This window comes from Ambystoma mexicanum, chromosome 1q, assembly GCF_040938575.1.
Source record: "Ambystoma mexicanum isolate Mex_15411 chromosome 1q, UKY_AmexF1_1, whole genome shotgun sequence".
NCBI lineage: Eukaryota > Metazoa > Chordata > Amphibia > Caudata > Ambystomatidae > Ambystoma > Ambystoma mexicanum.
This window is the reverse complement of record NC_090922.1, coordinates 851,114,346-851,128,265: the sequence shown is the minus strand read 5'-3', so window position 1 is coordinate 851,128,265 and position 13,920 is coordinate 851,114,346. Positions and strand designations below refer to the sequence as shown.

General features: G+C 43.7%; 1 protein-coding gene across 3 annotated transcripts in view; it reads left to right on the top strand.

The window, feature by feature from the left end:
* The window catches only part of LOC138538019 (coagulation factor XIII B chain-like), a 792,475-nt gene that overhangs the window by 687,319 nt on the left and 91,236 nt on the right, over positions 1-13,920 (top strand). For all 3 annotated transcript variants that reach the window (XM_069641499.1, XM_069641498.1, XM_069641497.1), the window contains one exon: positions 7,217-7,414. In XM_069641499.1, coding sequence (XP_069497600.1) covers positions 7,217-7,414 — 198 coding nt within the window. The remainder of the gene's footprint in view (positions 1-7,216; positions 7,415-13,920) is intronic.

The following is a 13,920-nucleotide window of genomic DNA, read 5'->3' as shown; positions in this document are numbered from 1 at the left end:
TCAGATGAGTGACTTTTACAACGTGCCTCTGTGCTACGTTTCTCTTTGCATAACACTCTGAGCTGTGGTGTGAACCACGCGTTGAGGTGCGCATGCTGTTTGGGTCTCCTAAGTCTGACTGGAGCGATAGAGTTTATGGCTGAGAGCACTTTCTGGTTCTAGGTGTCGGGTAGGATAGTGGGGTCTGAACAGGAGTCAGTGACGTTGTTGAGAGAGGGGAGGATGAGGGGGAGTAACTTTTCAGGGGTTATGTTATTTTTGCTTCTAGTGGGGATGGCTGGAGCGACAGGAGGCGTAGGTAGGTGAGCCGCTTCAATGTTGAAGGTGATGATGTGATGGTCTGACCAGGCACAAGGGGTATTATAGAGTAAGATAATATTGCAGTTAGTGTCACTTAACCAATCTAAGGAGCGCCCTTTGATGTGAGTGGGTTCTTGTATATGATGGGAAAAACCTAGGAGTGTTGGCGAGGTCAATGGCCGCGGGGTCATTAAGGTCTTGGTAGCCTAAATTAAGGTCTCCTAAGATGATGGTTTGAGAGTTAGTTTTCACTTTCTCAAGTACTAGAGAGGTGATGTCATCCACAAACGATGAGGGGGGCCCGGGGGTCTGTAAATTAGATGAATGGTGTCTGTTTGGTTGGCCGAAGGTGGGAGTTTGACAGAGAGTAACTGCGGATTCTAGGTTGATGCTAGGTAGGGTTCTAAGTCCTATTGAATTTTTATGGATGAATGCAATTCCGCCGCCTCTAGAGGTGTGGTCACGTCTGGAGATAGAGTACTCAGGTGGAATGGCCAAGGAGAGTGCCGGGCCCGAGGCATGGTGCAGCCAGGTCTCAGAGATGGCGATGAAGTCTAGCTCCTGAGTCTTGATAAGATCAGCAATGTCCAGTGCGTGGGCAGCTAGGGACCTTGCGTTGACCAAGGTGGCCTTAAACAAGCCAGCTGTGCTTGGAGAAGTAGGGGTTGTCTGGGGGCACTGGGGAGTAGGTGTGTTAGGGGTTTGGGGGGACAGGCTGGGCGTCCAGAGTTTCCAGTGAGAACTAGGGTGCATAGGGTGTCCCTTCATGCCCAAGAATCTGGTACCTAGTCTTTTGTTTCTTAGCTGGGTAGAGCAAGGTTGGTTAGGTGTGTTTTTTTTAGTGAAATGGTCCAGCCATAAGGCAGGGGCATTAAGGTAGATATTGGGGTGTTGAGGCTCAGTGCTTAAGGGGGTGTCCGAAGGTCTGTAGGTAGGGGCCATGGTGACAGCGTGCAAGGTACTGGGTGTAGGTAGACTTGCAAATGATAGGTGGAATGCCCCACAGAAAGAGGGGTAGTCTCAGTGAGGGAAGCAGTAGCCTTTGGGAGGTGGGGGTTGTAGCATGATACCAGAGTTAAGACTAAGTTTGGTTCTAGCAGCAGGGCACATCTAGGCTAAACAATGCAGGGCAGGCATAGGCTAGATTAGGTTGTTGCTACAAGGCACATCTGTACTAACAATGCGAGGCGACAATGCAGGCAGGCAGAGGCTAGATTAGGTTATTGCTACAAGACACATCTATGCTAACAATGCAAGGCAGGCAGGGCTAGGATCGGTTGTAACTGCCCGGTACATCAGGCTATGTAAAGCGGGTCAGAAAGCTACAGTTGCTAAGGCATATAAGTGCAGAGTTTGATTGAGGTTACGAAACACGTAAGGCTAGATAAAGCAGAGAATACAGGCAGATCATGCCATTCACAGGTAACTGTGGGTACAGATAGCTTGAGGAGGACTGACAGTGCAGTATAGGAAAAGCTATGCAGTGCGGTACAGATAAGGGCCAATCTTGGAGGAAGCCCGTAAATTTTCCTAGATTTAAGTAATGCAATTGAGGCTAGATCATAGCTAAATAAGCGATCCAACAAAGGTACAATGAGATTAGGGCTAGTTATCTTGAAGGGCGGCATGATGGATATATCATCCAGGTTGAATGGAGTGCAGCGTTCCTGACAGGCTTATTGAGGATAAGCTCCTCTGCATCCAGACAAGTTAATGATTTAGCATGTAGTCATTATAAGACTGGCACTAAGTTGAGGAGCCAGGGGGTCCGGTTCCGGCACAGTCCGGCAAACCGGAGGCAAAACAGAGCCGTATCCTCAGCCTTTGCCACAGGACGGCTGCCGCCTTACGGTGGACCGGATTGGCTTATCAGCTAGGGGTTGCCTAGCAGCTGAGGGAAACAGCTTCGGTTTCAGGCCATTTTGCGCCGGCCATCTTGGGTTGGGCAGGGGCTTGGCTGCCGTTTGTCGAGCGGCAAGGAAGTGGAAAAATAGCACTTTCTTGTGCTAGCAGGTATAATGCGCACAATACATGTGCCTTTGCAATAAAGGCTGTACAGCTGCTGGAGTGCAGCGAGGTAGCTCTCACCCTGTAGTTGGCGATCGTGTGAGGCTCTGCAGTGGATTCTGCACGGGTCGTCGCTGGTCGCTGAAGGCACAGTGGAGGGGGGAGGAGGATTATATTGTAATCTGCTCTTTAGGGCATGTTTTTGTTACAGATTCTTAGACAAAAAAGGCGCTTATCCTTTATACTTGACCTGCAACAATACAGGAACATCTTTTCTTTTTTTTTGTAACTTTATTTCTTACTTTCTTATTTTCAATAAAATAGAAACATATCAAGTACAAAGCAAATGTTACTAGGTCAGCATCAGCAAGCTATCATCCAGGTAACAACATAAACCTGAATCAAAGAATACAATAAACAATAACCTCGAAATACATATTAACCCCAACACATTTAATAACATAGCCATGAGAGGTGGCCTGACATTCCCAAACATAACGGACAACACAAAACAAGAGAACATAACACAAGCACCCTCCCCCCCAAAACGTATCCATTAGACGTGATGCAAACCCATTCTATTACACAATTCTGATCAAGATGGTTTCCCCATAAAAATCATTGAAATTCCCCCATTGTTGATCATAACGTGCTTCTTTGCATTGCGTATAAAACATAGGGCCTCATTATGAGTCCGGTGGTAACCGAGGCGGAAAAACCACCTGGTTACCGCCGGACTCGTATTACCATTCCGCCTCCGTGAGTCCCGGAATTACCGGGGCATTACAACCCCGGTGACCCAGGAATTCCGGAGGCGGAATGGTGTAAATCCCCATTCCTATTGAGTCCCATAGGACTCAATGGGAATCATGGAAACACCGGCACCATCTCGTGATCGTGCCGGTGTTTCCTCGTCCGCCTGCAGGCTGGCGGTGTTAAACCCGCCAGGTCAGACCTGGCGGGATTGACGCCTCCGCCTGCAGGAGTCGTGATCACCCGGTATGGAAACAACGGTGGCGGCGGGTTTACCGCCACCGTTGTTTCCATACCGGGTGAGTTGTAATGAGGCCCATAGTCTTCTCATATTTAGTTAGAACTTGCACATCTAAAATCCTATCCTCTAATGTTGGTTTCTTCCTTGTCTTCCTGACCTTTAGTATCTGCTTAGTAGCTACTAACAAAACTTTGGCAATCCAACACGATGTTACCCAATCATATTTGCAACCATTCCTTGGTAATTGCAGAATGATTGCCAACGGATTCCGTGGATAGGTGATGCCCCAAAACTGGTCAATCCTATCAACCACATCCATCCAGAAATGTGTCATGTTTTATGGGGAGAGGGGAAAGTAGCCAAAGTTCCACGGTATATTATGGTCCGCAGCGTCAAAGATGGAGGTTTTGGATAGGTCCTTAAGAATTATAGTAACGCTTTTTTATTGAAAAATATTTCTAGCTATTTTATTGGGTATCCAAGCCAGATGCCATGGTGGGTTCAGATTGAAATGCATAGTTTTTTGCCATATGACATTTAGTGTTTGTATTCATTTGGAACATTACCTAGGAAGGTGCAGAGTTTAAAAACAGTTTTGGCTACAAAAGACTCATTGGCGTCACTGGTAGTGGGAAATGGGCAGGGATTATTTGTTTATGAAGAGGCCTCACTTTGGCATAATCCTTGTCTGCAGATTGATAATAGAACGTTAAATTGGAGAAGTTGGGTTAGTAGAGGTATTTTAAAGGTTGCTGATGTTTGGAGCAATGAAGGGGTGGTTACCTTTGAGGGGCTAGTGGAGAAATGTGGACTGCATAATAGAGAGTTACGAAGGTACAATGAATTGGTGGATTTAATATCTGAAAGGAGTCGGATGATGGATGCATCACTCTGACGGGAACCTGAAGTCCTCAAAATATTGGCCTGTGGATCACAAAAGGTGTCAAATATTTTGAAAATTATGCAAACAGATGTACAGTGGTTGAACTCATGGGAAAAATCGAGGTTGTCATGGACGGATGAGCTGGGTAGAGAACTGACACAAGATGAATGAGAAAGGGTCTGGAGAGTTTTGGTTAAAGCTAAAGTGGATTTACAACTTTGTTACACTCATCAGAGAATATTGAGTAGAACCTATTGGACCCCAGCCCGAATGTACGCTTTAGGAATGGTGGATGGTGACAGTTGTTGGGGTTGTGGGGGTAGAGAGGGGTAGTTTGCGTCATATGTTGTGTAGTTGTGAAAGAGGAACATCTTTTCTTTTGGTGAATGTTTATATGCAATATGCACTTTTTTCAGTTGGAAAAAACAAACTGAAAGAAATGTGCATAGATACTTTCAGTTCCTGTCATGTCTCTTCCCATTACCTACGTCATAGTCCCCCTTTTCTTTTTTTAAGGACTTGAGTCCTGAGTTTTACATTATCTGTTATTTTATCAGGAAATTATAAGTCGCATATGTTTGTGTATTGGCGAGAAAGACTGGCTAGGATAAGGGAAAAGTGAGCAGCATTTGTTTGGGTAAGTGAATAGTTGTGAGATAGAGTTCATGCATTTCAGATTTCCTCTTGACTTGTGTCCTGCATGAGCCGACATGAATCTTTTTATACATTTCTATGTGAGCTGGAAAGAAGTTTCAAAACTCGACCACGTTGACTTTGCAACTGGATAGAGAATGCAATGCATCTGATTCACGAAGACAGTCCTTTTGCATTTGTGAAACCTACTTTAACTGCTACTGAATATGCAACAATCTTCTGTACATTTGGTCCCCTCATTTTGGTTTAATCTGCTTCATTTCTGGCTTTTATACTTTTAAATAATGATGCTACATTAATTACAATGAAGAGAAATAAAAGTATAGAATGCATTAAAATGGTGCTTTATTTGTTTTTTTAATAAGTGTATTTTTTGAAGTTTGGAACATGATTTATTGAATAAAGCAACTATTCGGCTTCATATTCGACTTCGTCAGAATAGTTGACAAACTATTCGGTATTCGGCCGAATACTAAATATGCTATTCGGTACAGCCCTAGTCAGCACACTCGCACACGATTTTAATTACACAAAAGGCTTTATACCTCAATATGTGTAAACTATAACGCCATCCTATGAGGCAAACATAAAACCTATTGAAGGGAGGGGTTGGTTAAAGGAACATATGTAGCTATATTATATGTAAGTGTTAAATAACTTCTTTAGCTGCCCCTTATCTAGTAGACATGCCTTGAACTACCTCTAAATACATGCGATATTGATTATAACAGAATAGAGTAGCGGATTGGCCTGTGCATAGTATAGCAGGTTGCTACATAGACCCATATGATTGGCTGGCATTCTCTCCCAGCCTTGGACTTTCAGCTTGTTAGCAGCACGTAAGCGAAACGAAACCCAGGTGCAGAGGCCAACGTCAGACACCTACCCTCTTGCTCCAATTAGTCCATCATCTCTCATCGGTGAAGCCCTTAGCCAAAGTTTCTCCTTCGTAGAGGACCTTGCTGCCTGCTCTTTGCTCTGGAATCTTTAAGGGAGTGTGTGTACACCATTATCCTCATCCGGAGCTTAATGTATGGCCCTTGTTTCCACCCTCTGAGCCACGTGTGAGGAGACCACACATTTGTCCATGTCAACCTCTTATTTACCGTTATTTGATTTAATTGTACTAGGTTCTTTACTTCCCTCTGGCTTTAGAGACTTTCTCACTCCACCTTGCATAGACTTTCTGCATTTTTAATTGTCCAATACTTGGCCCTTGCAGATGTATTTTTCTTTACTTAATTTAAGAGAAATATGTCTTATGTACATGGCTTTTCCTTTTGACTCCCCTTGTGCCTGCCAATTATTCCTTGAAGTAGCATCCTTGATCCCAAGCCAAGAGGCTCCTCTCCATCCTTCACACAGACCTGTGTATCCCGTCCCTGCAGCATTGGTCTGTTTCTGAGATAGCTTGGTTAGATTCAGTATGAGTCCAATGTCCATCTTTCCATCATGGCCGCTCTAGTCACATTATAGGTTATATCACAGCAAGCTTCTTTATGTCTTGTCTACCTTGCTTTTCCGGTACATACATTTACTTCGCCTCTTCTCACTTGTTTCTTTGATACTCATGAGTTCTTCAGACTTGCTTACATGTTTCTCTTGGTTCTTCAGTTACATCTTTTATTCTTTTGAATATTCATAGATCGTTTCAGTGAGTCCATGTGTTCTTCAAAACTCATTGCGGTATGTCGACATCTGTCTACTGTCTCAGTAAGAGGGTACATTTGATATGATTGTCTGAGTACATAACCTCTCTCGTACACTCGATGCAGCATCGGGACACTGCTTGGTGTCATACATATGACTCTTTCACTGCCATTCCAACAGGATGGAGGTGAGGAGGCAGAGCTTATCATTGACGTTTTTGTCTGCTCCTCTACATTCCTCCTTCTGGTCGAGTCCTCAACCACCTCCTCTTCCTCAATCTTCTGCATCTCATCTGTCCATCTTGACTTTTTAGGGACACACACCATCACACCCCTCAGGTCACTTGCCTTCTTTATATGCTTTATATGCTCATCCATACTCCAGGTCATGTGACAACATCACTGGTGGTCTGGCAGAATACCCAACATCCGATATAGTTCTTAGGATCCTTGGGTAGTAGAACTTCTTTCCTGGGTGTGCCAGCAAACTCTTCATTACGTTTTCACGAGTGGTGTCTTCACATAGATCATTATCAATATATAATAGTGACGTATACCACTTATTTAAAGGTTAATAATGAAGCAAATGATTAATGTGCAGTGCTATATCCCAGCTGTCAATAAACTGTCATAATCTTGTCTTTCTGTAAAAGCATGTTTGATTAATGCCTTATAGTTTATGAACGTGTACATATACAACTAGGTTAATGTTTTTTTGTCACTCTCCAGAGCCTTGCCACTTCTCCCAGTCTGAAATGAATAAGAACAATTTAGAACTGTATCAGTCTGAATCAATCCAAGAAGTTGTTATGCACAAGACAGACATTGATTTTAAGTGCAAACAAGGATACATTGAAAGCCCATCTTCGCAGCTCTCTGTACAGTGTAACAATGGGACAATAACATATCCATCCTGTGTTTTAGACAGTAAGTGATCGCTTTTTTTTAACTTCTATTCTAATTCTGTAAAAAATGTACTCATGTTGTATTGTGCATTACATCGTACACATAGCTTTTCCAATTAATTGCACATTGCATTAGCCTCTTTCTCTTCTGAAACCAGCATTTTTCCATCAATACAACATCACACTTGGTCCCCCATGTGGATTGGTATTAGCCTCGGGTCTCTATTCTACAAAGTCTTGTTCATAATGGTCTATTACATGGATAATTACACCCCAAAACAGCCATACGTTGCATATGAAGAGGGATTGTGGCACAATTTTGAATAATGCTGCAATGCCACTTAAGAAGGAAAGTATAAAGTGATGTGGTATATTCTGTGGAGTTCATTGATGCCTCTCAGAAAGAGACATCTCAGGTAGGCTAAAGATTCTGCTGTGTGCAATGGTGCCTTTCTGAATGGCAAAGGAAGACCTGGATGCATGGTCTGCAATGGTCTGCAATGATGCTTCTTAGAATGGCAAGGAAAGACCTCAATCCAAATTCTGCAGGTGCATTGTAAACTATCTCGGCCCACTTCCCATCGAGGCACGGTGCATAAAGTAAATAACACACAGCAATGGGCCATTTCATGATGCACATGTACCACCCGTATCCTGAGATGATCCGAGGTTGAAGTTGCATACTTAACGAGTGCAATGACTTGACAGCAACATTTTAGAAAATGATATCCATTTTCGTAATTTGTGAAAATGTGCCTGGAACCATGGTAAACCTGTATGAACAATGGTCTGAATCCAATGTTTCCCCACTACCAGAAAAAACAAAAACATGGTGAGTGAAAGAAAATGATTTATCACCCTGTGCAACATTTTATATTAAATATTTCACCACCTCTGCTGGGCAGAAGTCCAGTTTGAGGAGACTAATTTCAGCTCCCTACAAAGTAGTGGCGTCTTGGGGCAAACGGTGGACAGTTGTTTCAAACATGCACAGGACTGATGTCCAACCCTGTTGAGCTACCATGATAGTCTTAATAGAAGGACAGGATAAGAAATAATGTCTTCATTTGAAATTAAACTGCAATTGTTTAGGAGTGTTAAGGTGCCACTTTTCCGGGTACCAGATTTTTGCACTAAAAAATCAGCTCTGAAATGACTTTCAACCACATGACAAACCATGGGGGTCCAAAACACTTACAAAAGTGGTGATTGCAAAAGTTTTCCTGCAGAGATGGAACTGATTGCAAAACGGATAGTGGTAACTATAAAAGACACTTCTGGTACTCATCAGCATTGGTTTAATATCTCAAACCTGCTATGCAACTAGCAACAAGAGATTGTACCATCATCAGAATCCAACCGTATTACGCAGCAATGTATTGTGCATTTTTTTCGCAGAGCATTACTTACACTTTGAAGGATTAATATCTGGGAACAGCACCTGTTCCCATCTGCCATTTTAAGATAACTTTATTACAACCGCTATCTAGCTAAAGTCAAATGCCCTGGTGGTAGTAAATCATAGCACACACCCATGCCCGTGATGTATGCTACTGGAGTGCCAAACCTACACCCCTGGTTGTGACGTGAGCTGACGACAAAACTAAATGTACTCCCTATGCATTTACGCAATCACCTGTCTCCATGCAAATGTGGAAGACACTCAGGGAGTATATAACAACATTAATTCCCTTTGACCCAATACAAAAAAAAATGTTTTTTCATTTTTTTCAGGAATTAATGAAAGCCGTCAAGGTGCGCAATATCAAGTGGTTTACGTTTCTATTATTTGGAAAGAAATATTTAAATGAAATAGTTGTCGTTTGTGAGGTATAGAAATCAAACTATCTCATAAGGTAGCCTGATCATCACTGTTTTGGTTATACTGTTATGGAATTATACAGCATATTGCTCTGTGACATGAGCATCTCCCACTACTCTAGGCATCCACATTCTCATGCAAGGCGATAGGCAATTTTACTTCCATAACAAGTTGATTTTTCAGCGCAGCAACCTCCTGGAATACAAAGAAAAAGATGCCCAACATCGAGTGCCACTGCCTGACTTATACAATGCAGAGTTGTAATCACTTGACAAGATCAATCAGTGTTAGGGAGAATTCTCTGTATAGGCTAATTTCCCAAACCTAGTGAGTCCCCCAGCAGCTTTGCTGGATTTTTGGGGTTTATTTTTTTCTTCTGCTAAGAGTGAGACTCTTTTTTTCTCCCACTCTTAGGCATGATTTGAGAATGTCCTTTGACTTTGTAATGTGTTTTATGGGCTACGGGGTCTTTTACTCCTTAGGGCATCATGTGTTTTTGGTAAGTGTTACACAGCACCCTCAGTGCAGTAACACAGGGGTGTCATAGTGACCCCCAAACATAGACTGCACAGGTTGCTGCCTAACAGTGGTGTGCAGCGGTGGGATTTGTATTGAGTATACATTTTAGTGTTCTTATAGATACCTTAGTGCAACTAACCACAAAGCTTAGCACTAAACAGTTTATTTTCTAACCTGGCAACTATGAAAAGTTATAGTCAAGAGTCCCTTGCTACAAAAACGGCTGATTGTTTGAGAGCTCTCTGTAAGCATAGGAATCTCCTGACTAAGGGCAATAAAATAGAGCCAATAGAAAGATTGTTAGCAAACCAAAGTCTGGGTGATGGTTCAGAGGAACCCACTTTCCCGAGAAGGTAGATAACAGTAATGATATTGATATTGATCAAAGTATTGATATTCCTGAGGAAGAGTCAGAAGGGGAGGGTGAGGCTGCTGTGACTGTCCCACCTAGGCCTCTGTATGCTCTACCAGCTGTACCTACTGGACCTTTACCAGGTCCCGCAATTAGTCCTCAATGTCTTGAACTAGAGAAAATGAAGCTTGAATTGTAGTTTAAAAGACTTAATGCTCAAGCAGAGCAAAGACACCAAGAACTGAATCAAGAACTAAGGCTCAGAGAAATGGAGCTCAAGCATGAGCTAGAGATGAAGAAATTGTCTGTTGAAAATGCTTCTCTCTGGGGATCCTCTAGGAGTACCAGTCCCAAAAGACCCCGGATGCCTAAAGAGATTGTGGGTATGTATGAGCCTAAGTTGGATGTGTTGGATTGGTTGGCTATGTTTGAGTATAATCATGGGCTCCAGGACATCACAGGGAATAAGTTACTTCCCTGGTTGTTCTCTAGGCTCCCCCTGTTTCATCTGATGTGGTAATGGAGTTGGGGGATGTGGATAAGAAGGATTATGAATGTGTGAAGCTAGCTTTGATAGCTAGATTTGGGAAGACCCCTTCCCAGTACCTTAAGAGGTTTAGGATCCTCAAAAAGCATGATGGTACCTCTTGGGCTACCTGGGTGAGTGAACGTTTGAAGAACTTAGAGGGATGGATTAAGGGTTACAAGGGGAACACTTATGAGGGAATTAAGAATCTTGTAATGTTGGAGTCAATTTATGATGCCTGCTCTCCTGAGCTCAGACAGCACTTGGCTGATTCAAAGGAATTAGATTCCAGGAAGCTAGCTAAGGCTGCTGACTTGTGGGTTGCCAACAGGGCTACTCACAAGGACTCAGGGGTCACTCAGAAAAAGGATGAGGGAAAGCAGCCACCAAAAGGGAACCCAAAGACTTCTAATACCTCCCAACCCAAAGAGGGCCCCAAACAACAAAATAACCAGGCTAAGCCCCAAGGTAAACCACAACAGGCTAGTGTACCTTCTGGTCAACAACCAGAAGGAGGTCAGAACAAGCCACCCTTTCAGAGAGCATTTGGAGTATGCTATGTCTGTAAGGCAACTGACCATATCAAAGGAGATCCAAAATGTAAGGGTAAGCCTACAGGTATCAGCAGTGTCTCCTTAGCCTTCACCATAACAGAAAACTCAAATGTTTATTAAGTGGACAGTGTTCTTGTCAATGGCCAGGATACTCCTGCCAGGCGAGACTCTGGGGCCAGCAGAACAGTAGTGGATGAAAGCTTTTTCAGTCCTGAGGATGTTGCTAAGGCACTCAAAGGTCCCACTAATATGTCTGTAGGCCCTGTCCAAATGGTTCCAATTCTACCAGCCCTCATACAGTGTAACAACATGACAGTGATGATTCCTGTCAGTGTTCAAACTGAGGTCCTGGGGGAGTCCTGTTGGGGAATGATCTAAGAACTCTAGGAGTAGTATCCAGTACCCCAAGGCCTCCCAGTATGGAGACCCAGAACCAAACCAAATTGGCTAGAGGGGCCACCTTAAGGAACCACTCTAAGCCTGTGGGAACCTCTACTGAGAACCCCACTACAAGACCTGGTGTTGGTAAGTTGACCTCTGACCCAGGCAAATTTCAGGCTAAAATGTTAGGGAAATGGGAGCCCGAACCAAGCTCCATCATTATTCCCCCAGTCTTAGAGTCTGTGACTCCCCCTGCTTCTGAAGAAGAGGTGGATAGACCAACTGGACCCCTAACTAAGCCTAAGAGAACTGGTAATTCTCAGTGCTGGTGGAAAACCAAACATAGACTTCACACCCTGGGACTGACTACTGTCTCCCAGGGCATGTAAAGTCACCATTGACTTTACTAGTCTTAAATTGTGAACAGAACCAGTACAAACCATCATATTGTGGAAGTACTGGTAGGGGTAATTAGATTGCCCCTGGGTCTGTTTTTCGAGGGGGCACTGTGCAGTCCCCCCTCGTCGAGTTTCTGGCTGGTGGCAATGGTTACCACCACGCAAAATATTCCACCAGAATATTTCCTATGGTTTATTCCCATTCATTTTAAACGCACCACTTTTTTTGGTGCAATAACTGCTGGGTTATTTATTTAATATTTATTCCCCGGTTGGGTCTTCTTGCCAGAACTCAGTTTTCAAATGGTGTTTGTGTTCGCCTCTGCAACTCCAACCCAAGTCGAGCCCTTTGTTCCACTTTTGGCATGCTTCTGCACAGAAGCCTCCAAAAGTGGTGCCACTCTCTCTGGGTCTCCAGGATGTGTGGGAGGGGGGAATAAGCACAATGGACTGAGTTGCCTCGACAACTCAAGTCGCACTCGTGTGATTGGCCCAGTGGTGAGCCGCCCGTCTCACCACTTAGCATGTTTGAGTGACAGCTAGGACTGATGAATGGGGGTTTTCTGCATAAAAGCAGGGCTTTGGGGACTGGAACTTCAGAAGTCGCCACAGGACCTAAGGAATCCAAAGAGGTTAGAAGCTGAGCCGACCTGCAACGACGACACCACCGGTGGAGCCCTGCTGAACCGACTCACCACTTCCCAACGACAGAGAAGATCTTCTTACTGGAGAGTCTTCTTCCTTTGAGCTGGTGGGGTTAACCAGTTCGCCTTCCTGGATCGTCTCGTGGTCGAATCGCCCGTGCCAAGCACCCCGGCGGCCAGATAGCCACGCTTCACCACTACCGCGAATAAAAGAGTAGTACCTTTTAACCGGGAAACTGCTTTGAGACAACCAGCCAATCTAAAAAAATAATAACAAGCACTTTAAATCCACATAGCATAGACAGTGTAACCATGACATGCAAAAACTAAAGATGTCTAACCGGACAACATATCTACAGTTTCTATACAATCAAGATACCCCACACCGGCAGGATTACAAAATTACGAGACTTTTCACATGTGCCTCCAGCAATTTTGTGTATCTGAATATGTGTATGAAATGTCATAATGAGGGCTAATATGTTGGAGAATATGGCCAGAAACTACATAAGCGATAAATATTCACAGGCAAAGCATTAGGAGATTGGGTAATGACACACTCATCAGAGAGCACCTTTAACAACCAAATTACACCCTTGAAAACTTTAATATCGCAGTGCTGAAGGGTAACTCTAGGACAGAACATGCACGAAAAACATCTGCATGCAAATGCATCAAGATTTCCAATATACCAGAAGATTGTTTGAACAGACATAGCAGCTTCATAGGTCACTAACCCAATCAACACATTCCCATTGTTTGCACACATAAGGAACCAGAGGTCACAGCAGATAGACCTCATATTTCCTATAATATGTTTTGTACCTCTTCACTGACACCTGACTGACACCTTCCCATACTCACCTGCCTCTCTGTGGTAATTGTAATTGTTTATTTGTAAAGCGCTTATACACAAATGAAGTGCTTCAAAGCGGAAAGGGAAGAAGGGAGTACAGTCGCCATTCATAGGCTTTGAAGATACCGAATGATTTACAGCAATAGCTAGCATGCTAAGCTAAAGGCATATGTACTAGTGAAGTGCTTAAAAAGAGTGAGAGGGGAGAGGGAAAGGAGCATACACTTCAATAAACTACAGTCCTGGACTGGCGACATTACATGTAGCTTGGTAGTTGCTCATCCAATGTGCCTATGAATGAGTATTCCAGCACACCCAAGCTAGGGAGGGGAGACATAGGGAGGACAGGACAGACAGGCTTGCAAGGCTTAGAACATTCAAGGTCAAGAATGTAAGTGCGCATAACACTAAGTGTGAGGGAGGAGGGAAGGGGGGCAAGTGCTCCCAGTCCAGCAGGGGCCTGGGTTGAGTGCAGA